We start from the raw sequence: 26,592 nt of genomic DNA on the forward strand, positions 1-26,592 counted from the left end.
AGCTTATTTCTGCCATGGAATATAAATGCTAAAGGGTAATTGTGACTTTTTTATCTCAAAGTTCTGACTTTTATTTCTTGCAATTGTGAATTTATTTATCAATTCTGATAAAGTCTGAATTGCAAGATGTAAACTCACAATTCCAAGAATAGAAGCCCAAATTGTGAGATAAAAAGGCCACAGTTACCATTTTTACTTTTTTATTCTGTGACGGAAACAAGCTTGCATAGTAACCGAAGGCCATGCATGTTGGAATTTTTGTTGATCACTGGCATCAGCTACCATGGGGGCACCATCCACATCCAACCCTAACCCACTGGAAAGCAATTTCAATCAAGGTTTCAATTGAATTTCTGCATAGGGGAACCTATTTTTTTCTATAATGACTAATTCAATTTTAGACAGTATGTTGCCAAGAATGAACACATTCAACACTTAAAAATGTAAAATGGGTTTCAGTTGAAGGTAACTAAATTACAAAAAACAATGGATTTTTATATTGTCTATATGCAGGTAGAACTGTAACATGACAAGTAATGCAGTTTTTGTAAAGTCATCAGCTGTTAGAATTTTGACAGTCACTGTGCTATGATTGACTATATGTTCCTGTTGGATAGAAAACCAGTGCTAATGTTTTGACCGAATGACTCGATTTTGAATCGGCTTTGCTGTGTTTTGATAGAGTTAGTATATGTAGAAAAAGGTATTCAGCATTTTGAAATGTAGAGTTTGTATTTATTTAACAAAATGTGGTTTTGGCCAGAAAATTAACTATTTGGCTAATTGTGTAATTGTGTGTTGCTGTGTTAAGAGTTTAGAAAAAGTACTTTAAGTATTGGTAAATGCTTGTTAAAATAAAAACTGTAACAGTATAGCACTTACCTAAATTTTATATGAATATGTGAACCTGGACCACAAAACCAGTCTTAAGTCGCTGGGGTATATTTGTAGCAATAGCCAAAAAAACATTGTATGGGTCAACATTATCAATGTTTCTTTTATGCCAAAAATCATTAAGATATTTAGTAAAGATCATGTTCCATGAAGATATTTAGTAAATTTCTTACCGTAAATATATCAAAACTTAATTTTTGATTAGTAATATGCATTGCTAAGAACTTCATTTGGACAACTTTAAAGGCGATTTTCTCAGTATTTTTATTTTTTTGCTCCCTCAGATTCCAGATTTTCAAATAGTTGCCAAATATTGTCCTATCCTAACAAACCATACATCAACGGAAAGCTTATTTATTTAGCTTTCAGATGTTGTATCTCGGACAAATATTGTCCTAACAAACCATACATCAATGGAAAGATTATTTATTCAGCTTTCAGATGATTTAAAAAATTTACCCTTATGACTGGTTTTGTGGTCCAGGGTCACATATCTCCCAGTAATATGTCTTAGTAAGATGGAATTTAAATTCTTAGTTTTATGATCAGAGCTCTGTAGTTTTTATTGTGGCGGGCAAAACATAATGCAACGCAATACAATGATGATTCAAAGATAAACATATAAACATTTATATTTTTCTATAACACGATATATGGATACTCAAGTAAACCTAAGCTGCTTCAGTTCGGCAAGTGTCCATCTTGAAATATCATTCTCATGTTTACTTTATAGAAATCAGTAGGGATTTTACAGCAAAAAAAACACAAAAAAAAACAGGTGTTGCCCTGACCTGTAGTGGGACTTTATTTATTTTTTTGTTATACTAAATGGCCTTTTACTTGCTAAAAAAATAAATAAAAAATAATAATAAAATAAATATAAACTATCAATCAGTCAACTGAAGGCTTGTAGAAGATTGTGTACAACAGGTTTTTTTTTCAGCAAAATTTTGATAATTTAGAGGCCTTAGAAATTAGCATCTCAAATATGATACAGTAGGCTCTATAGAGTTGAGATCATTTGTGGATTTGCATCTTATTATGAAAATAGGTGATCATGTAAAGGTTACAAATTAGTGCAAAATTATGCAATGCAAATGTCAGCATTGACTTTGGACATGCATATCCTTTAGAAAAGAGAACCTGGGGAAAGTGTAATAGGAATATGTTAAAGTACTAAAAATCTTTTCAGAGACACATGCTTCATAAGTGTTTCAGGTGTCATCACAGTCTTGGCAGGAGTAAATTAGCTCACGTTTGGTACATGTGGCACACGGCATTCAAAAGCAAGCAAGGTGTGAATTCTAAGGATGACGACACTTAAACATGTGTAAAGAGAGTGAGTCTATCAGTACTGTTATACTGTCGCAGGTCTGTTCTGATAGTGTCATGGACAGCAGAGAAAATAGAACACAAATACAAAATTATAAAAATGTAACCAACCACATTATGCATAGTGTAATTCTTTAGGATAGTTCACACAAAAATAATATTCTGTCATAATTTACATATTTGTTTCAGCCATTTTTGCCCATACAATGAAGGTCAGTTGGGTCCAAAACAACTTTTGACTTTTTATTGTACAGCGGGGAAAGAAAGGGGGACAGGGACATTTCTCAAAATATCTTCTTTTGTGTTCCACAACAAGTAAGTCTTATAGCTTTGGAACAAGGTTAGGGTGAGCAAATGATGACATACTGTTATGTTTTGGGTGAATTTATAGATAGAAGAGAGGAAAATATATAGGTTTATCAACCTTTAAAAGGGAGGACACTTTTATCTCTTTCTGACACTGAAGGCTATGAGTTCAATCAAACTGTGATTTGGTTCTACCAAAAGAACCAACGTTGTCAATAATATCATAATTTTCTATGAGAAAATTAAAACATATTACATGGCATTGTATTGACATTTCATATAAACAAAACCAAAAATAGCAGCAAAACAAGACAAGTCGTCCAAGTCGTCCAAACTGTCCAAGTTTCCAATAGCTTATTTTATAAAGCATCACAACACAACCAATGACACCATGGAAATAATATTAATAATATGAATTCTTTCAGATGAATAGGTCCTTGCGTCTAGACGTGTCTGTGGTGAAGACTCTCAGTTATTAAACAGCAGTCCTTTCACAGACTTGTAGCCTACAGCGCTCGACGGGGGCCGATAATTTCAGATCTGTCACTCATGATGAGTGACACGTCTTCTCCATCAAGAGCTTGTACATGGGCTAGCGCTCATTTTCCTCATGCTGATTTAAGATTATGCATAAATGAACGTCTACAGCGGATGAGCTATCAGCCAACAGGCTCTACAGTATTATGGCTCAAACAAGCTATATTTTAATTCTAATGAGGTTACATGTACAAGACCTTAACAGATGAATAAAGCAGAATGTCATACATTAACTGACTAGAATGGGTTACATTTAACCCTGCATTCTGTTCTAATGTGCACGTTTTAAAATGCCATCCTTTCCATGGACCCTTAGGAGTGGACTGCCACTGCTTCATCCTGAATCCTGATAATTATCACACCTTCAAGCAAAACATGTACAGTCACAGAGCTAACTGCGCTTCAGCTGGGATTTAGACTCACCTTCGGCTGGGCTGGACTCTCCTATCATTTTTCCTCCATGAGATTCTGGGTTTGGGTGACGCACGTGGACGGCACTCCAGAGACACGTCTTTTCCAACGGTTGCAATGAGCCGGAAAGGGTTGGTGCTGAACATGGGAGCTGACGCTGTTTATGAAAACAAACACATAGTTTCACCTTAAAGGATTTGTTCAATTAAAAATGAAAATTGTGCTATCAACTCTTGTCATAGGACTGAGCATCAGTGATCATACCAAAAAAACTGACAATTAAATACAAAGAAACTGAAAAAAAAAAAAAATTTGAAAAAAAGACAAATTAAAAAATCACGCCACTAGTACACTATTATTTCAAATGGATAGTTCACTCAAAAATGAAAATTCTGTCTAAACAGTTGACTTCTTAGCCATTGACTTCCATAGTATGGAGAAAAAAATACTATAAAAGTCAATGGCTACATCAACTGTTTAGTTACCAGCATTCTTCAAAATATCTTCTTTTGTGTTCAACAGATGAAAGAAACTCATACAGGTTTGGAGCAACCTGAGGGTGAGTAAATTATGACAATTTTCATTTTTGGCTGGACAGCTGTCTGGAACACTTGATTTTAATTGGTCAATTGCAGCACCGAGCAGTAAAATACCAGCTATTTTTGTATAATGACAACAACATCAACCAAAAAAGAAAACTGAGCCATCAACTCTTATGTAGTTTAATCTATGCAACAAAACAGATACATTTCAATGTATGTATTGGTAATTGTTTCCATGCAACATGAGTACGGACCATGTTTATAGTGCTTTTTTTGTCATTTAGTCCTCATTTACGTTCATTATACTGTATATAAAATATGTGATTTTGTCTTTTGTGTTCCACAGTAGAAGAAATTCATAATGGTTTAAAATGAGATGAATTGACTATTTTAAATCATTTAAGGGACCAGAACAAACTTATAAATTGTATACACAGTATATAACAATCTAATTTGTTATATGCAATGCATAATTCACACACTTGTTCAACAATGTAATTAAGCTGGCACTGTTCAACTAATGACATGTGCATACTTTTGTAAATATTCACATGTGACACCATTTATCTTGCCTCTTTGTATAATTCGTAGAACTACTGAGCCCACAAGAGCAGTAGGAAATGAATAAATGAGCGATTTTTTAATAAAATAACGTCTGTTTTCAGAGACAGGGGATTTGTGGGACTCTAAAGGGAGATAAAGGTTTCTGGAATGAGTGTAATGATGGCATTGCTGTCGTTCTGAATGATGGGTTCATAATTAGTAGCTTTGTTGTTATGCGTGACGGTCTACCAGAAGTAAAACATTTCCAGGCTAAAATGGATAAAAAATAATTCAGCCCTCGACAAGCGCATTTGAAGATAATTACTGTTAAATGTCTAATCTGTCTGCAGGGAGTTTCTCGGCAAGCTGATGCATCCGCTGAGTAGAATACAATTGCTAAGTCACAAAATCAAATGCAGTTTAGTGCTGATGTTAATGCAGTGATTGTTAAGCAGGAATCCGAGGCCCAATAGGGGGCTGAAGCAAACTTACAAGGGGGCCTCAAAAGTTATTAAAATTCTTTAAAATGAGGCAAAGCAAGTGTAAAAATATGCTAAAAAAATCATTCCAAACTTTTCTTTAATCTTTAATTCCTAATTTGTGTAAATGGGGAGAAAAAAGGACTGGCGTGTTAAAGTGAAGATGGAAATATCATAATTTGGAGTGTTGTCCGAACATTAGATACAATATGAAAATAATGTTCCATATTATCATTTTGCAGACATTATAGCAGCATGTTCACAAGAAAAAAAATTAACTACATTTACACAAATAAACCTGTTCAGAAGCATCCGTTACTGATTCTTCATACTGTGTGTTGTTACCTGGATGATCCATGACTGTTTTTAGGTTTTGTGATAGTTTTCCAGAATCTTCTGTACATTTGACCACTTTCCAACGGTGACTGTATGGTTTAGAGATTTGTCTTTTCAAACTGAAGACAACTGAAGGACTATTACAAAGGGTGAAACACTGACTGATGCTGGAGAAGACGTTAAAGGGTTAGTTCACCCACAAATTTAAATTAGTCCATAAATTACTCACCCTCAAGTCATCCTAGGTGTATATGACTTTCTTCTTTCAGACGAATCCAGTCGGAGTTATATTAAAAATTGTCTTTGATCTTTCAAGCCGTTTCATGGCACTCAGCGGGTGTTGCATGCATCAGTCCAAAAGAAGTTAAATAAAAAGCGCCCATCCTTAAAAAAAGTGTCTCACACGGCTCCGGGGGGTGAACAAAGGCCTTCTGTAGTGAATCGATACGTTTTTGTAAGAAAAATATCCATATTCAAAACGTAATAATCACTTTAATGTAGCTTGCGCCAACAGTTGTACATGGAAGCAGTTCCGGGCTGATGAGGTATGAGGTCAGCATTGCGCATGCGCCGGTGAGTCTCGTGAAAACCAACGTTTGTTAACAGGAGCAAAGGAAGCAAAGTTTACTTACTTTAGCAAAGGAAAACCAGTCTCCTCTTGGCTTATATCGAAATCCTCCGACATTCTTCTTTACAAATCCTCATTTTGTACCTCTAATTAGTGAATGTTGTTTTGTTTTGATCTCTCCGCTGCGTTTCTGCGTGCGTCACTTCTGAGCGGCGCATGCGCAAAGCTGACTTCATATGTCATCCGCCCGGAGCTGCTTCCGTGTAGGACTTTTGGTGCAAGCTACATTAAAGTGATTATTACGTTTTGAATATGGATATTTTTCTTACAAAAACTCATCGATTTCCTACAGAAGGCCTTTGTTCAACCCCCGGAGTCGTGTGAGACACTTTTTTTTTTGGATGGGCGCTTTTTATTTAACTTCTTTTTGACTGATGCATGCAACACCCGCTGAATGCCATGAAACAGCTTGCAAGATCAAAGACAATTTTTAATATAACTCCGACTGGATTCGTCTGAATTAAGAAAGTCATATACACCTAGGATGACTTGAGGGTGAGTAATTTATGGGCTACTTTTCATTTTTGGGTGAACTAACCCTTTAAGAGCAAGAGGGATGTAAACTTTTGAACAAGGTGACTGATGTTTTTATTTTGTTTAAAGTTCTCACTTTTTTCATTTAGAACTTAGTTTTAGAAGTTATGTGAGGTGTTTACTTGCTTCTCAGAAGACAAAATAATGACTTTAACTTTTTTTTTAATTATTCATAAACTACTTTTTTGTCATAACATTTTTTGTCTGCAGTAAACCCAAGTCTTTGGCTGGGGAAATGGTCATTTTCTTCTTAATGAGCTGTTTCTTTCTGAAATACGTCACATTACACAAGTGTTACACAATGTCTTATAGAGTGGTGCAGTGATTATGTATTTATGTAGGCCAACGCAGAAGTAAGCATCATCCTGTTTTCCTCCGAAAAAATCAACATGATTTTTCCTTTGATTTTTTAATTAAAATAAACTCTGTAACCAAAAAAGGTTTATGATTTTTTTTGCGTGTTTTGTGCATCATGAAAATCTAATGACGTTTAAATGTTCCTGACAACCTCCATTGTCCCTTTGGCCCTGTTTACACCTGGTATTAAGATTGGTCAACTTTCTTGATTCCTTTGAGGGGAGGGTCTATGGGCGGGTGTATGTATGGGCTTATTCTGATCTAATATTGTGGAATAAGCTTGCACAATTAACATATGAATGTGAAAGGGTACAACAGAAAATTATACGGCAAGCAGCAGCTTTCATTTGTGTTAGAATCAGGACATGTGAGAGAAAATTGTGCTTTTTCACCTTAAAACTTGATTTCAAATGATTTCAAAAGGCAAAATTTAAATCCTGTCAGTCTAGCGTGCTTCATGAATACATTCCGTAATGTTTTAGAATTAGGTCAGTAGGCAGAGAGGAGGCACTCTTTAGTGGCTGTTCAAATGCATTTGACCACATGAGCATCTACACTTACAAGCTTAAAAGGTTAGTTCATCCATAAATTAAATTTCTGTCATTAATTACTCACCCTCATGTCGTTCCAAACCCCGACCCTGTATTTAGTGTTGTCCACTTGTGATTGGAACGACAAAAAAATTTTGAAAAACTCATCGACTTGGACAATGTAAGAGGTAGTGCTAAAATGCTAACTCGTTTGCGAGTTTTGGCCTTTCAAAAAATACAGGTAACACTTTAGATTAAAGAACACATATTTACCATTAACTAAGGGTGATGATACACTGGGCAACTTTTTGAACAATGCTGCCAGGCAACTTTGGGAAATGTTGCCATCAACGGGCCCCGTGTATCATCAGCCTTAAGAGTTTCCCCTCAAAAACTCCTAATTACTGCTTAGGTAGTTGTTTTTGTAGTTATGTTTAGGTATGGGGTAGGTTAAGGAATCTAGAATATGGTCATGCAGAATAATGCATTAATATGTGCTTTATAAGTACCAATATACAGACAATATGCTGGTATTATGCATGCTAATAAGCCAATGGTTAATAGTGTTTCCTAATCTAAAGTGTTACCAAAATACATCATTCCATGCCCACTCGTAGATACGCTCAGTTCTGTATACTGATGTTCATTTTTAAAGAGACTGCATTAAAGGCCTGAGCTTTTCAAGGACATGTACTCCAGTGGCTGGGGAGGACATTGTGTGATGGTATTCTAGTGAGCAGCGCTTAACACATATGGGCTAAAAGTGATGATGTCTGCAGAGCTGCTGGAGCCTTCTGGGGCCTGTAGCTACATGCTGACAGGCCTCGTCAGGAGTGTTTAGTCAAAGGTTGCACCATGTTTTTTACGGGTGACATTAGAAAAGATGACATTTTAATCTCTGCAATTGCCAAAGGGCCCTGCAATCCACCACCCCCGGAACATGCTGAGAGAGTCGGGACCAATGAACAACTTTTTTAAGCCTGGAGTGAGGGGGTATGCGTGTCTTTGTGGTAACAAATATGTGTGTGCCTACTTTGTGTGCGGCATTTACGGGAGACTTAGTGTATGATTTTAAGTGGGAGTTTTGACATGCGTCTCTCACTGTGAATACTAAGAGGTCTTTTGTACTCGGCGACCCACTGCTGGTTCACTCTGGGTAGCCCACTTCACTGGCCTCCAGGGCACGAGCGCAATGGCTGTGACACACATGTGCTGGCACCCAAGTCGGCCTGCAGTTATGGCTCATCCGAATGAAGGCTGCTGTTAGCTGTGTAATGTGCTTGCTTTATAACATAGAATAGACTAAGTCACGGACGACAGCTCTCCCCATAGATGCTGAGTAACTGGAGGATTAGTCACAAATACAACCTAAAAAAAAAAAAAAACTGTCACTCCAGAGAACTAAACAAGCACTTTGGAGCTGGAGGGAAATGGACCAGTGAGGGGGAATATTCAGTGAGTCACAGTCTCTTGAAAATTATATGTTATGAGTCTAGCATTTAATATTGTTCATATTATTTTACACACACACATATATACATATTTTTCACAAATAAATTATTAAGGTTTCTTTAATTTTTTTTTCTTTAAGATTTCTTACATTTTCTTTTTGATCTTTCTTTTTTTTTTCTTTTTTGCTACATTGAGTCATTAGGCTTCAACAATGAACTGAACATGAATGCTGTCAAAAGAAAGAAGTGTTTGTGTTCGTCTTGTCTTAGAATGATCAGAGCTCCGTGGACAAACAAAAGCGCATAATGAGGAATGTAAATGAAAATGACCCCCAGGGAAGTGATGAAAAGACGACAACATGCATCTTGGAATGTGTGGGACAATCAAAGCTGACAGGGAGAAAATGAGGGTGTCTCCAGTAAACACGCAATCCCAGTGTGCATCTCTCTTTTGTCTCGTCCTGGGCATCGAGAGACTGAGAGCACTGGCGGTTTCATAAACGACTCTAACTATTTTTTTTGTTCTGATTACACTGAGACTGAAAAACAAGCTAAATCCGATCCAACATAACTTTTTTCTCCTCAATCCCTTTCTCTTTCTCTCTTTTCATCTTGCCTGTCGTACTGCGGGGTTGTTTGTGACAGCTCTGTCTGTGTAGTCTTCGGTTTAGCCGATCCTTGTGGACACCTAACTCAATATCACTAAAGTTTCTTTCTTCCTCAAATGTGCTGCCAGTAGACTTTTCCCTGAAACAGGCTTTTTAGTTCAAAGAAAGTGGAAATTGATTGCTGTTTGGCCCCGTTTTGTCTTTGTTGCCATCCTGCAATGACTGTTTCGGGCTACAAGATTATTCATTGTGTGTGATTGAAAGCCGCCTGTCAATAGCTGACCTGCTCAACACTTACAGAAAGAAAGAGAGACACAAGCTTTACCTGTGGGGTTAAAATGGCCTTTTCAACATTGTTCACCAGACGTAATGCTCTTCAATATATCTATTACTTTTTGTTCCTACATCTGCTTTTAACTGCTTTAGCCTTGTGTGTGTGTGTGTGTGTGTGTGCCACTTTTCATTATTAGGAAACAAGTAAATATATCTAAAAATGTCTTTATGAGTAAAGGCACTGGCCTTTAAGATAAAAACTAGACTATCTACTGCATGTTATGCTGGATGCTGGAATAATAAGACGCTGAAAATAGTTATAAATCAGTTACCTAGTATTTTGAGCTCTGCGCTGGAGTAGATGGCTCCATACTTGTTCTCTGCGATGCACTGGTACATTCCCGAATCAGCCTGCTGTAGTCTGTGAATGATAAGCTCCCCATTCACCATTTCCACTCTGCTCTGTGGGGAGACGACAGTTGCTTTAGAACCACGTGTTCACCTGTCAGGCTGCTCCTCAAAGCATATTTAATGTCAATTACACATCATCTGCCAGAGTGACTCCAGCATGAGACCTTTATATGTCACAAGTGATATGTCATTATACTACCACTCAGTGATATGTTTTGCATTAAACAACAGTTAGTTTTGGTTCTCGAATCTGATTGTTCAAACTGCTTTCTAATAGTGCTGATTGAGTGATTTTTAGAGGACCATTTTTTTTCAAAATGTTGGACCGTCTACCTATGTAATGCAAGAGTGTATGTAAATAGGTTCAATGGTACCACAAGCTTACACTGTGATGGCCAAGCATTTGTGAGTTGCTTGCTTGCAAAAGGTATGTTTCTGGCCTTAAACAAAAGTCTCCATTTGAGAAACAATTGAAATATTAAACAGATCTCAGAATCAGCCTGCTGTAGTCTGTGAATGATAAGCTCCCCATTCACCATTTCCACTCTGCTCTGTGGGGAGACGACAGTTGCTTTAGAACCACGTGTTCACCTGTCAGGCTGCTCCTCAAAGCATATTTAATGTCAATTACACATCATCTGCCAGAGTGACTCCAGCATGAGACCTTTATATGTCACAAGTGATATGTCATTATACTACCACTCAGTGATATGTTTTGCATTAAACAACAGTTAGTTTTGGTTCTCGAATCTGATTGTTCAAACTGCTTTCTAATAGTGCTGATTGAGTGATTTTTAGAGGACCATTTTTTTTCAAAATGTTGGACCGTCTACCTATGTAATGCAAGAGTGTATGTAAATAGGTTCAATGGTACCACAAGCTTACACTGTGATGGCCAAGCATTTGTGAGTTGCTTGCTTGCAAAAGGTATGTTTCTGGCCTTAAACAAAAGTCTCCATTTGAGAAACAATTGAAATATTAAACAGATCTCAGAGATTTATTTTTCATATTAGTGAGCTGTGTGTGTGTGTGTGTGTGTGTGTGTGTGTGTGTGTACCTGTGAGTTGAGAGGTTCTCCGTTGCGCAGCCAGCGATATGTGGGCCTGGGTTTTCCTGTGGCTCGACACTCCCAATGGAGCTGCTCTCCGCTGTCCAGTTGAGTGTCATTTATCATGCTGATCCACTGCGGCAGAGCTGTGCCAGGAACACAGAGGAGACAAGGAACATATGCAAGATCAGGGCTTAACTGCAAGGATTTTTTCCCCTTCAGATTTGTACTTGTCGTGGTGAAATTTGCAACAAAAAAAATAAAAAAAACATAAATAAATAATAAAAAAATAAATAACTGTATTTTTTTGCAATAACAATTAAAACACCTATTTCACAATAAATAAATAACCACACTGAAAATGTAAAATAAATTGTAGGATTTACAATTTTCACTAAGAAATGAATTTACCTTAATTTGTGCAAAAAAAAAGTATCTGCATGTAACATACTGAATTAAAAATGATTTTTTTTAGGTAGAAAGACTGAAATTGTATTTTCTTGTAAAACACAATCCAACAGTCTTTGTTTTATTTAAAAATTTGATTTTTTTTTTTTTTACACATTATATTGCTATTTCTGGCATGGACAATATAGACCATTACCTAGACTGGCAGCAGCTATAATTGTGTGACAAATACATTTTCATTAACAAGAGTTTTTTATTTATTTACCCCCCCCACACACACACACAGATAAAAACGAGATGCTAACTATACAAAAACCAGTTTTGAATGCATTTTTTTTTAATTGTTAGGAATGATTTTGGAAGAGATCCAGCATATGAGTACTGTGTAGAGTTCTTTTTTGCACCTTTTTGTGTTTGAATGGACAAACACACACACACAGAATTATGTCAGAATGTTTGTTTTGGTGAGTATTCACTATTCAGTATTGGATGAGCATTAGTATATTGGATCGGTTAATTGATGCACAATAAACCTATTCGATTTTTGTCAACTAGATCAATCGCGCCATTTTCATGGCATTGTACCCGCTATCTCTTCTGCACACCATTCTCATTGAAAATGAGCTTTTTCTGAGCATCACCCTGTACCTTTTTTCCATTTGAAACACTTTGCCTATGAAAAACATCTCTTCACCTGATAGAAACTAATACAGATAATCACAATATAAAATGCTCCCCAGCTGATAAAATATAATTATCGATAAAAAACTTTGACTATAAACTCTGACTGTAAAATTTGTTAACATGAAGCACAGCTGCAGTTTGTAGGTAGCGTGTGTCACATTGTCCTTTTGCAGAATTAATATGCATGAGAGGATCAGTGGGGAGTGTTTTCATTAAGAATGATGAGCAGAAAAGTTCTGAAAGCAGTGGACCTTTAGTACCCAGCATGCACAGGAAAGTCTTTGAATTTCATGTGAACAAAATTAACAGTCAAATGTTTAGAGGCTTGTTAATTAGACACATAGTATTAATCTTTAAAGCAATCAGACTTAAAATTTTGGTAACACTTTAGTACAGGGACCGATTCTCACTATTAACCTCCTGGGGTCGACAGTTCCGGCGGCGGAACTTTTTGCAGATTTGAATGATGACAGCGAAAAGAACTAAAATGCTCCTTCATACTTGACCGTACATATAAGAGTAATACAGCATTTAAATCTGTAAAGGGTCTACTTTTATTTGTGTACACTCACAATATCAACAAAACATTGTGCTTTTGCAAAATAAAGAAAATAAACAGGGTGTGCTTTTAGCCGTCTCATTCTCCGCTGGACCACAGCTAAGACCATGTGATGCACACACGCCCATGAGTTATTTTATGTGATAGTTATATGTATTCTAAATAAACTACAAACAAAAAATATATAAATTTCTTTTTTCCTCACATTCTTTCTTGTAGCAATTCCCTCTCAGTCACACACCTGACAGCTCATTATGCAGCTCTTTATGCAGGCCTTTGTCTTCTCAGGTGTGAATCACAGCATTATTCATGATCATTCACGCCTCCTCGCATATTCCTTTTCTACACAAAATGTGTCTTAGAAAATTTTAATCAATATATTGTTTTCTGTGAATGAGTGAGTAAGATGATTTTCACATAATTTTGAAGCAAAAACTCTAGACTTCAAGATCCAGTTCTCAACAGTCTTGTGATCAAATGTTCTGTATGTGTTTTATGGCCTTATTTCAGTGACTTTAAAATTGTAGTTTTTCACTAAGCACGCATAAACGTTGTTTTCTCAAAAACACAATCGCATACATACATGCTGCCAACATATTATTGTAGCCCAGTTTGTGCTGATTACAGTGTTATTAAACTTTAGACATTCAAATGTTTGTAAGCAACTGAAAAAAGCACAAATGTCAGGGCATGTCAAAACTTTTCCAGGCCCCAAAACACCCTCGGACCCCAGAGGGTTAAAGGTCCTTGCACACTAAGTCCGAAATTTTCGCATTCGTTTTTCAGTTTTTTTAAAATTTCATATTCATCATCCTTTCCTAACAAACTGCATTCTACGGATGTGAAAATGCAAAAAATCGAACCTGATCCGAATTTTTTTATGACGGACGAAAGTTTTGGAGGCAGTGTGTAAACATGATTGGCACAATGTGAGGTCGTATTTATTTTTCAACATGCAAAAATTTTGGACGAAAATTTCGGACTCAGTGTGCAATGGCCTTAAGGATGTAGATTATGGTCATGCAGAATGTGTGCTTTATAAATTCTAATATGCTAGTAAAATGCTATGTAATAGCCAATATGCTAGTAAAATGCATGCTAATAAGCAACTAGTTAATCCTACCCAATACCTAAACTTAACAACTAAATTTCTTACTATTAATAAGCAGTAATTAGGAGATTATTGAGGCAAAAGTTGTAGTTAATAGTTAGTTAATAGTGAGACCTGGACCTTAAAATAAAGTGCAACCAAAATGTTCATCTTGTGTTAATTGCATGTGGTTCAGAGAAAAGCAGAGAGGAAAGGTGTGGGTAACCTCTGGCAAAGGCATGGGCTCCTTGAGTTAAAGCTCTTGGACATGGCAATAAAACTTACTGCTTCCCACTATCCACACCACTATTCCTCACTCCAGACCCACAGCCAGGACAATAATGGCAGGCCACAGCCTTGAGGAGGATGCACACCCCTTCCCTGTCGGCGGCCCCCGACTCGTTGCTCACCCAGAACACGCAAGCCGATCTGCGGCTGCTACACGTGACATATAATTCACACAAGCTGCGGCAGATGGCTAACCTGCTCTGAGAGAGAAGCTCGCTGAAGGCAAGCCTTCAATCACATCTGTCGAGAAAAAAGGGGCTTGCAGACTGAATTGGGTGTATGCAAATTGTAAGAGCAGACATGTGTCCGGAATACAGTTTGCAGGTGAAGGTAGGAAGGTGGAGCCTTCCTCCAAGATAATTTTAAAGTTTGACAGTGGAGGCCAAAAGAATAAGTTACAAACGCATGCTAATTTTCAATAGCAAACACCTCTTAAAACCACTTTAAAACATACTGAACTTTTGTAACTTTTTTTTTCACATACTCAAACTTTCTTGCTGACTCCCACATACCATAGTAATTCATAATGTCATTCATCATGAAATACCACATTTTTCAATATTTTAAAAGGTGCTGATTTGGGTTTTCATATGTTTATTTTACTCATGGCTGTGATGTCATTACTTAGATTTCTGAAGGGTCCTTACTCACAATTTAGTTTCCATAAATGGTCTAGGTGGACTGGAAAGAGACTTCTCCTTATAAGCGTCCAATAATGTCTGTTAATTAAGGGACTTGATGTATATATTTAGAAGGATTTTGATGGTAAAAAGTGGGCGTTATATTCCAGCATGGAGCCAGATCTGAGTAAAGTAAAAATAGTATTCTCTTGTGAGTACTTTGTGAGTAATTTTGTGGCTTTGTGATTGGGACATGGAGGTTAAAAGTCAAGTTTACTCTCCAACTCAAAATATCAAACATGCTTGATATTCTCTGACTGGATGAAATCATAGTCTGAAGTTAAAAAAAGTCATACACTATGTGATTTTCTGTGTAATCTGTCAATTCCAACTGCCCAAAATCTGTAGATTAGCTCTGATTTTTGGCAACAAGTGTTGACACCTCCAGCCTGTAAATTGGGGCACACATCTGAGCTAAAGTTGTGCCTTGTGTTTCAGCCTTAATAGCTCATTCATGAAACAACAACAACAAATATAACTGATAACTGATGATACTATTATGTTTACTGTATGCGTGTCATCTGCCGCTTTGAATACTCAAGCTCTTTAAAGTCAGGTAGATTCTAAATGGTTCTTAATGCTTTTATTCTTCATCAGCTGCAAAACATAATTCTGAAATTGCTTAAAATAATATTGTTCCTCTGTGTCATTATAATTTTAGCTGTGGTGTGGATTTTGCTATTCTCATAGAATAAGAACAATTGCTAAAACTTTACAGTTATCCTTATAGTTATTGTTCTTGGCTATTGTTCTTGTCTCCACTGCTAAAATGACATACTATCATAACAAAATTAACAATTCGTCTAACTCTCACATGCTCTTTAAAAAATTTCCCTCCCTCCTTTGTCCTCCTCCTCCCCCTCCTTCATCAACTCTAACAGCTGATGACTTTGCCACGTTCTTCATTAATAAAGTAAAAACCATCAGTGCACAATTTTCCACACCACAATCTGTCAAGCACATCTTACCAGCAAACATACACTCTTTCACATCCTTTTCTTCACTCTCTGAGGCAGAAGTCTCCAAACTCATCCTTTCTAATCATCCTACTACTAGTCCACTTGATCCTATTCCATCTCATCTCCTTCAAGCCATTTCTCCTGCAGTTGTAGCTGCACTCACTCATATAATTAACACATCCCTTCACACTGGTGTTTTCCCCTCAGCATTTAGACAGGCTCATATAACCCCACTACTTAAGAAACCCACCTCTTGTAGAGAACTACAGACTGGTTTCCCTTCTTCCTTTCATTGCAAAAACACCTGAACGAGCTGTGTTCAACCAAGTCTCTGCCTTTTTCACACAGAAAAACCTCCTCGATAGCAACCAGTCTGGTTTCAGAAGTGGACATTCAACCAAGACTGCCTTGCTCTCAGTTGTTGAAGCCCTAAGACTGGCAAGAGCGGATTCCAAATCTTCAATACTTATCTTGTTGGATCTGTCCGCTGCTTTTGACACAGTTATCCACCAGATCCTCAACCCTATTGGCAAAGGGCATCTCAGGAACCACACTCCAGTGGTTTGAGTCTTACCTCTCAGATAGGTCCCACAAGGTATCTTGGAGAGGTGAGGTGTCCAAGTCGCAACATCTAACTACTGGGGTGCCTCAGGGCTCAGTTCTTGGACCACTTTTCTTCTCTGTCTACATGGCATCACTAGGTTCTGTCATTCAGAAACATGGCTTTTCATATCACTGCTATGCTGATGACACTCAACTCTACCTCTCATTCCATCCTGATGATCCAACGATAGGCTGCTCACATCTCTGCTTGTCTAACAGTCATTTCTTGCTGGATGAAGGACCATCACCTTCAACTCAACCTTGCCAAGACTGAACTGATTGTGGTTCCATCAAACCCATTGTTTCATCACAATTCATCACAAGTCCACGCTGACTTGCACTTTATGAATCACCAAGGACTATGGTTTCTGCTAAAAATCTTCTTTACTATTCTACTGAAGAAAAAAGTCACCTGCAACATCTTTGATGACTTGAGGGTGATGAAATTAAGAATTTTTTTGGGGTGAACTATCCCTTTAACAGTTCTACTCTAAAATACTACTAAAATAATTCAAGAAGAGTGGCAGGACATCACACACATGTACTGAACTAACAGAGAGAGCACAATTAAAGTATATTTGGACATTGTTGTGACGGATAAGACAAACAGCTGTTGTTCTGTCAAGCTTTGTTCAGCCAGACTGTGTGATAAATCATAGATCCCAGTGACAGTCATAAACCTCTTAAAACCAGGTTTTCATAAAACCACTGGGACACTGCATTCATCTTGTGGCCTACTGATACACTTACTTTTATGACATAACACACTTCATCTAAGTCACAAACTCTATTGGACGGATAAAGAGAGAGTAGTCTGTGAAAGACGAATGGAGGTCCCAGATTCCCATATCAGGCCTCTCTGTCAAAGCTACGGTGGGTCAGGGGAAATATGTGGGTCAAAAAATATAGCATTTTCAGATACGCAAGCATGAATAATGATAAAATAGCCTCTAAAATTTAATTGGACAAAAGTCTTCTGAGGACAGAGCCATTTTGTCCTCGCAAAACTTTGACAAAAATGTAAGCTGGCCAACTTTGCTTAAATTTATACCTTCTGTCATAAAGGCCAGTCAGAATTATGCCAAAGAGAGTGAGTGTATGCCCAGTGGAATAATTTATGAAGGAACCTAATCAGAAATGGACCCAACGGATCCTGTTCCCACACTACTGCGACACATTACTTCAAAGCCTTTTTTACAAATAGCTCTTACATTTTTACATTTTCTGAAGAAAATGTGAGTAGTGCTCGTCCACCTAAAACTAGGGTGTTCTGGGTGGCTGCAAAAGCATTGCTAAAGGGTTTTGTGATGTGGATGGATGTTATAATAGAGCAGAGGTCTTCAACCCTGCTACTGGAGACCCACTGTACTGTAGCGTTTAGCTCCAACCCTAATTAAACCAACCTGAACCAGATAATCAAAGTCTTTAATAATGCTTGAAAATCATACATCAGTGTGGTGTGTTGAAGCAAATTGGAAAGAAGCATTGTAGAATAGTCTGTCTTTAGGAGCAGGATCGAAGACCTCCACTATAGAGCCCATCCTGAAGTTTCTATGATAGTCTGGTCCAGGGATCAGTATCTTAGATTTTTAAGGTATGTTTAATTGGGAATACAGCTAAACTCTGCAGGACAGTGGCCTTCTAGAGCTGGAGTTGCCCATACCTGGTTAGATCTCTATATATTGCATCTTCAAGATCTCAAAGAAATAGCACATCTCCCCCAATAAGTCAGATCATTTGAGTCATCGTTCAAGTCCGTAAGATAAACTTGCCTTGGCTTTCACCATTATCAATCCCCCACTCGCTCATTTACATTTATTCATTTAGCAGACGCTTTTAGCCGCAACTTACAAATGAGTAAAATGAAGTGATTCACACTGCCCATTCTGTTTCTCTTATTACATATAATCCTAAAGAACTTTCCTTTTTAATGATCTGGTTGCACAGTTTTTTAGAAGCAAAGCTGTACTCACTGTAGACCTGGAGGTGTCCTCTGAACGCAGTGCCTCCTCTGGTGTTCTCAGCTTTACACTCATAACTCCCAGAATCCTCTAGCTGGATGTTGGGGATCTCGAGAACAGCTTGTGATTTGCGCAGACGGGCTTTTTTGGGGATGTTCCCACTCATCTTCCTCCAGGTGATAGTGGGGACAGGACTGAGAAAATAAAATATATATAAGAAATAAATTTTTAAAGAGGTAATATGTCATTTTTTGATGCTCTAATAGTTTATCTTATCCCAGCTTATCCCAGTTTGTTTGAGAATATTAACTAGCGTGACTTTGGCTCAACCAATAGTGTGATTTTAGGGTGGGACTATCTGTTTCTCTTTCCAACTGCAGTTGAGGGGAGCGTTCAGAAATCCGTTTTGAAAAGCTGTCATTATTTTTGCGATAGAGCCCTTTTTTCCCCGGAAATATTTGTAGCATTTATTTTCTCCACTAAAAAAGGAGTCAAACAGTGTCAAAGAATTCTTTGCTTTGATATGAACCACAACATTACAACCTTTGATTTGAAGCAAAAAGAATAACAAAATAAAAATAAATAAATAATAATAAAAAATAAAATAAATGTTTTAATGTCAGAATTTTTTTTACAAGACTGTGCATTTAACATGTTTTATAAGTGAATAAATCCAATCAAGCTAAAGACATAAATCAAACAAATCTGTTGTTCATTGATTGTTATAAGTGTAAAAACAATATAATTTAAGTTTTTGTAAAATATTCAAACATACTTTTAGTTGATTTGATTAATTTGCAGTGCTTCATGGGAGTGGGCGTCACTGCTGAATACCAATGAATGCCAAATAATTGGCAAGGTTTTAAAGGTAACAGCAACCTCTTTTATTGGTAGAGGAGCTCTTCAGGAGGTAGAGCATTTCCTTACCAGGAATTTGACTTTTACATACAATTGTATTTTTTAAAAAATTTTTGAAATCACTGTGACTTGTGGCTTTTACTGAAGCATAAATCATCACCTAACAACATCACGAAACCCAGCTGTTGTGATCCAATCTATCTGGCGAAGCACTGTAAACAGTATATACTTCATCTAAAAAAAATAAAAACCTTTCTAAAAGCAATTCCTTTATCTCTGCCCAAAACGTGTATCTGATAGTTTGTAAAGCTGATACCGTGGTCTTTTTGAAAGTACGAACAGGACAATCTGATATGGCCAGCTCTCTGTAAGTGGCTGTGTACTGGGTAACACAATAAACGTCTAGATAGCTGTGTAGATAAGCAGTATTTGTTCTCTGCCATTCATCCCTATTTGTGGCTGTGACGGGCGTGTGATATGACCTCCTAGGTGCGGCACCCGCGCGTAGATAACCCGCTCTATCAGACACGATCAGCACTGCTACATAGTGACAGCTCCATTTCACAGCTTTCCAATGATGGAAATGTGACGCCGAGGAAAACCAGCATCAATCATCCGCAGGGCCTTCGATAAAAACTTCACATTTCTGAGTCCTTTTGTCCCTCTACATCCGCATAAATGGTACAAGGAAATTTATCCACACAGAATGAAATTTCTGTCTTATCAGTTTAAATCACAATGGGTCTATGATAAAACTCATGGGGTCATTTAAGTTGTAAAATAAAAATTTAGTCTTCAGTGATTTAATTTTGAAGTGTAATTTTAGATATCAAGTGCATTGCTAGATGTCGATATTATTTGTCTATCTCATATGATTACTAATCAAACAAAAAGTTCTGGTTTTGAATGTTGATCTTAAAAAAAAGTACATGTAAATAAATATTTAAAATGTCATATTTGATACATCATGCTCTTATGTCTCATATAGTATGATATAGAAGAAACTGAGCAAAATATGCAATTTTGTGCAGTTGCTTATATATATTTGGCCAAAAAGTAAGATGAAATTGTGATTGCTTATAATAATTTATAACTGCATAAAATGCATATAAATATTAGTTGTCACTGTATATTTCCCAGTGATGTCTTAGTGAGATGATATTTGATATTTAAACTTTTTATGACCAGAGCTCTGTGAATAATCAAGTAAACATATTTATATACAGTATATAAAGCCTGTAAAAGTTTGAGTAAAAGTATCAATAATTTTTTTTCAAGGTTAATTTAATTTTAAGGTTATTAAAATTTGAAATCAATTCAATTCATTCTAAATTACACAATAATTAGCATTCATATTGTTTGTATAACCCTGAAAATGTTCAAGAGCAAATCATTTGAATTAAAAAAAAAATCATAACAAAATATCTAACCATTATTTCTTAAGTGGTGTGAGAACCATCCAGAAAGGTTATACCTTCAGCAAAATGCCAGCATGCATGCTCTCTTGTAGCCCCAGTAACATTTTCGGCACCAGACCCATTGGCCATTATAAGCTGGCAGTTTGCCTTTGAAAGTGTACGGTACAATGCCGGCTCTGAAAAGCATCCCTGCAGACATTTCGGGCAGACCGCCTGCGCTACTGACAATAAACGCTCTAGCCTTTTCACTGCACACACTGCCAAGCCCTTAGTCGCCCTGACTGTTAGGTTGTCATACATGCTGAGTGACAGCATGAGACTAAAAGTAATTCTTAGTTCAGTTTAGTTCATTATGAGGAGTGGCATTTTCTAATAACGTGCACTGATAAATAATTTATTTGTGGGTAAGGGGGGCGAGGCCTAAAGTTCACCGGAGGATTCGCTATCGGCACTAAATGAGCTGAGAACGAACGGAAAAGCCATTGGTGAGATCTCAGTGATTTCTCCATTCACTGAGCAGAAAGCTAAGAGTCTGTAAAGTTTAATTGGACTAAGAGAGAAGCCAACAGGAATACATAGATTAATGTCTAGGTTTAAGTAATGACTTATTATTCTAATGTGGATAATTAATTGTAAACGACATTTCCTCACATAGGGGTCCTTGAAGGCACTGTAAACAATTACTGGGCCCTTAGAACAGTTTGGCTTAGAAGGTGTTTGCGCTTGATAGGCTTTGCATTTGAATTATTCATTACAAATAACAAACGCAAATAGAATTACAGCACGATGACACTGGATTATGTATTTAAAATGCAGAATCGCACTTCCTTTATGCAAAACGCCTTATCAGTTCTGTTAAGCTACAAACTGAGAATCCCAAAGAAAGTTCTACAGAATGTAACCTGACAATGACAAATAAAGCAGAAAATAACACAAACACAATGTTAACAAAATTAAATTTCTCAGTATATGATTTTTCTTTTTTTTAATTTTAGCCTTTTTATTTTTTATAAGACAGTCAAAACAGAACAGTAACATATGGAGAGAGGGAATTGAATGTCAAGCATCAAGGACTGATTTATTATTGTTATTATTATTATTACATTTGACAATCAGAAAGCACCAAAACCTTTCATTTTGAATATATATATATATATATATATATTTTTTTTTTTACATATACATTATATAGAGTTTTCTGTGAAATATTTTACTTGAAAAGTAATACCTCTGTGGTTCATATTTTGTTATATTAATGTACAATGATATCAAAAATCTTCCAAAAAGCATTGAACTCAATCAACCACTCCAGCATCCTCTAGACATCAACATCTGCATTCGCTGGTCACACTTTATTTTAAGGTCCAATTCTCGCTATTAACAAACCTTTATGACTTTTACCTCCTAATAATAAACTCCTAATTTGCTGCTTATTAATACTTAGTAAAGTAGTTGTTAAATGTAGGTATTGGGTAGGATTAGGGATGTAGAATATGGTCATGCAGAATATGGGCTTTATAAGTACTAATAAACAGCTAATATGCTATTAATATGCATGCTAATAAACAACTAGTTAATAGAGAGAATTGGTCCCTTTACTAAAGTGTTACCCATTCGCCTATATAATATCTAAGCAATCTGTTTTATTTTTCTATTTAATTCTAGAGAAACAGCCTTCATATAGCCTCATATATATGCTGTTAACTAAAAACAAACCCAAAGTTATGGCAGCTGTTTCTGCTCAAGAAAAAACAGAGAGCATGTTTTACATGATCTCTTTATGTGTAAGCGTGCAGCATGGCATGGCGAAGCACATCTTAAGCATGTATGGGAAAAAGCCTCCTCAGTCCATCATTTAGAATCAGTGCGCTGCGCTGACTGAATGTTAGAGTGCTTTACTGCCTTCCGGCTGTGGGTCTGTACCAGCCACTTTCATTTCTCACTGTGCTATCCTTGACCATATGTGAACAGAACAGATATTAAAAGCATCCTCCAAACAATGGCATGTACAGACTCTCAAATCGCTCTCCTCCCTCGCAACCCCTGGCCCTCACCCTCTGCCGCCCCGTACAACTATTACGAGAATATACAGCTCCCAGGGGCCGAATCTCAGCACTATTTCTACACCAATCACAGCGAAATTGCCACTATATCAGTTATGGCGCAGAGTTCAATACTTGTGGAGAGCTCATTTAACAGCAGAGCGGAATTGGGAGTAAAAATAGCTATCCTCTTGGTACCATCTCATCTCTGGAGGACGCATTCTGCTCTCTATTCTGAAAAGAAAGTGGTTTGACTGGTTAAATTGGTCGTAATTATGATTATTAATGATTCCAATAGCAAAAGAGGTGTTTCAAGGGAGCGACGGTGCATGTTCTGCCTTTGTGTGATAGAAAGGCACCTTCAGGTGGCGCAATGTCGGGAAGCCGTCTGGGTGGGGGTGGGCTGATTATGCCAACATACTTACTTCCCAAGGGCAAAGCACTCCAGCCTCACTGTGACGCCTTTGGCTGCCAGCACCGTCTGGGGAAAATGCGCTTCAATTTTGGGCTCGTACTCCCCCATCACTCCTAAAAAAATAAGACATGCACAGAGGTAAGTGTACATATAGTTTTCACCATATATTATGGGATGACTCTAAATGGAAGTTCAGCATGTGCTAATTCACATCCTTATGCTATACGCATTACAAAAAGGATGCATTTAGCTGTCAATGTAAAAAAAAATACAATTTACAATATTAATTACAATTCAATTTAGCTTGTACATATTTTGTTTACTAAGAATACCAGTAATAGCAATACGTTTCACATAAAATATGATTCATTTAGCTGGTTTATGAGGTCGCAGGCTACATTTCCTACTATTCTCTGTGGCAGAGTAATGTTTTGAATACCACAGGCACCTGTCACATGCTATTTGTGTTTGCATGTAAACATTAGCATCTAGTTAAAATCATTACCTTAAAATGCAATTACTTAACAGCTAATGTAAGCAGTGTTAGCCATCTTGCTAACTAGTCTCAGACTTTTACTGCATCCGAATAAGTGCCTATTATATAGTATGTAGAAAATGGTGTGCCAAAAGAGTAGTATCCCTGAATACCAACCAAGGCTCGGTGAAAAAAAAAAAAAGTGAATATGACGACATTTCTACAAAATGATTCTATTGTGCATCTTTTGCATTTTGCAATAAGTGAAATGCCCAGTGAGTGGTGCTAAAAGCGTGCTCAGTTTTATCCAAAACAGATAAACATGAATCTCGCAACGTTGGTCGTACATTGGTTGTTGTATGTATTGCATCAGTTTGAAAATGAACTGTCTAGTTAGTGGCACTAAAAAGTTAATGCTATGATTATCAGTCTTATTAATAGCATTTTAAAATAATGAACCACCTAACCTTACTTGACCATAAACCCAAAGCAAATGTAAGATAACAGTGCATTTGCTATGCCATTTTACCTCGTTTCTTTAAACTTGTACCTGAGCGCTTCACATTGCAAATGTTGCTATACCAGGTGAGCTACAGAGCATGTTTACTACGTTTTCCGTTTCTCCAAATGATTTTTCTATTTGTGTCACCGATGGAGTTTTGGTTCCTTGCCGCTGTCGCCTCTGGCTTGCTTAGTTGGGGACACTTAATTTCCAGCGATATCGTCAACATGATTTCACAGATACTATTTGAACTGAACTGAGATGGACAATGACATCACTGAATCAATGATGAACTGACTTTAACTGAAAATTGAGTGTTTACTGTTTTGCATTATTACACACTATTTTTCCTATTTAATACTGTAAAGCTGCTTTGACGCAATCTGTAGTTAAAAGTGCTATATAAATACAGGTGACTTGACTTGACTACATCCAAAAAAGAATAACAAATACATACGATAAATATGAATACATATGAAGCTGGCTTTATGATACAAGTTTAAAAATGTATTAGTTTATCATACTTTATGGTGTTTTGAGGTCATACCAGTATTGTGCAAGGTACCACATAAAATTAAGCTTTTATTATTCAATAATTTGCCCTGTAATACATTTCTGTGAAAGGGAAATACAAATAAATAAAATAATAAAATAAAAAATGTTTGTGATTTACTACCACTACTGTTCATTTAAGCTGGAAACTGCAGTGAATTGTATGTATAGATACATTTTTGGAGTTTTGCAAAAAAAATGTTAGTACTGCAACTGTTTCAAATCTTCCAGTATCAAAATGTAATGAAAAATCTATATTTTTGACAACACTACCAGACACATACTCAGGTGGTTTAGTAAAGCTCTTATGAAGTCTCCCCCGTTTATGCATGGAACTGACTTGCATTTTATATCCGGCAGAGATCTGAACGCACTTTATCTGTCCCTTAGCACCTTCAAATGTGGTTGTAGTGATCTGATCAGTGCGTCTTGAGTGCATTTACAGCCGGCTTTTAATGCAATCTGATTGTGATCTGCTTGCTGAAGTGAACAGGCATGTTTAAAGGCCTTCGAGTGATTTTATACTGAGATACGTTAGCTCTGCTACACCCGACTCTAAGGGGCAGCACACCTCTAAATATCTCCGTTTGTAGGTGTTGGATCAGCACATTACTCACACCTTTTGCCCCACTCACATGAAATTCCACCTTGGCATCTTCCCGGTTGCTTTTTGGAAGCCTGTACTCATTAATTAAAGCTTGTGACAGGAAGCTTGTGCTTCCTGTGCACTGTGCTCGTGTTTTATTTTTTCTTTTGGTCCGTGTAGGTGCTTTGTAGGTTTAGTAGAGGCCTGAGGTGCTCTTATATGATGGATTACATCGCTCATGAGGACTCTATCACCTGAAATATCCAGAGCAGCTGCTCTAGAACATTGACCTCACAATCAATAGTGCAACAACCCAAGACATTTTATAAATGCGACAACTGCACATATAGCAGCCCCAAAAGGTTAATGGACACTTTAGCCACACTTAAATAGACGTCTTTGCATAATATAATATGATATGATATGATATGATATGATATGATATAATATAAATTCCTTGTATAACATGTTTTGTCCCACAATACAGAACTACAGAGCTTTGATCATAAACTAAGCATTTAAATATCATCTTACTAGGACATATTATTGGGAAACATAGATCAACAACAACTGATATTTATTTATGTATGTAGTCTGCTATACAGTTACAAAGATCTCATTGATTTACAATACAAGCTATCAGAATTTCATTTTTAAATTTGGCCATATAAAATATCAGCAAATGCACCAAATTGCATTTGTTTGCTCTTGAATAATAGTTTTTTTCCTCCCCGATGAGCTCCACATTCTCCTGTATCATACTATACCTGATTTATCAAATTATACTATACTATAATAAATAAATACATAAATAAATACATTTTCTTTCATGTTTTGTTTAAAGGTTCAATAAACGGTCTTATAAAAAAATAGGTTAGCCTATTTGTCCAATCTCATTTGTCAAGCTTTACAGGTTAAAGATGGGTATATGATTCTTAATGCATTGATGACTTCCATCTACTGTACAAGAGTAAACAATCTCCTGGATTTACAATTTAGCACAACAAAGCTCGAGGGATCACAGCAAACAGGTGCCACGGTACGGCAAACCCAGTAGATGCCAGTGACAAAGAGAGGGAATTCTCCACAGTAGCTCGCATGACAAGCTGCTAAACTAAATTATTTTGCAAGTACACTACAGAGGCCGCTGGGAAAACGGGGCGAGAGAATTTGTCCTCAAAACAGCACCACGCTGGAGTCTAATTGATGTGCAGAATTCCGTGGAATGGAGAGGAATCTTGAATGGCTGCATTTCACTTCTGCAGTCGTAGCCGGAGGACACAGATCCTTTG

At 36.9% G+C, this 26,592-nt stretch overlaps 1 protein-coding gene across 1 annotated transcript in view; it reads right to left on the reverse strand.

The window, feature by feature from the left end:
• Positions 1 to 3,403: 3,403 nt before the first annotated feature.
• Positions 3,404 to 26,592, reverse strand: part of LOC107715547 (contactin-5-like) — a 248,178-nt gene continuing 224,989 nt past the window's right edge. The window contains exons 8-13 of the mRNA XM_016521699.1: positions 23,196 to 23,298; positions 18,465 to 18,646; positions 11,230 to 11,366; positions 10,094 to 10,223; positions 3,493 to 3,637; positions 3,404 to 3,431 (exon numbers count right to left, since the gene is read on the reverse strand). Coding sequence (XP_016377185.1) covers positions 3,404 to 3,431; positions 3,493 to 3,637; positions 10,094 to 10,223; positions 11,230 to 11,366; positions 18,465 to 18,646; positions 23,196 to 23,298 — 725 coding nt within the window. The remainder of the gene's footprint in view (positions 3,432 to 3,492; positions 3,638 to 10,093; positions 10,224 to 11,229; positions 11,367 to 18,464; positions 18,647 to 23,195; positions 23,299 to 26,592) is intronic.

The sequence above is a fragment of the Sinocyclocheilus rhinocerous genome, unplaced genomic scaffold (assembly GCF_001515625.1).
Source record: "Sinocyclocheilus rhinocerous isolate Xijiao unplaced genomic scaffold, SAMN03320098_v1.1 scaffold29, whole genome shotgun sequence".
Lineage (NCBI taxonomy): Eukaryota > Metazoa > Chordata > Actinopteri > Cypriniformes > Cyprinidae > Sinocyclocheilus > Sinocyclocheilus rhinocerous.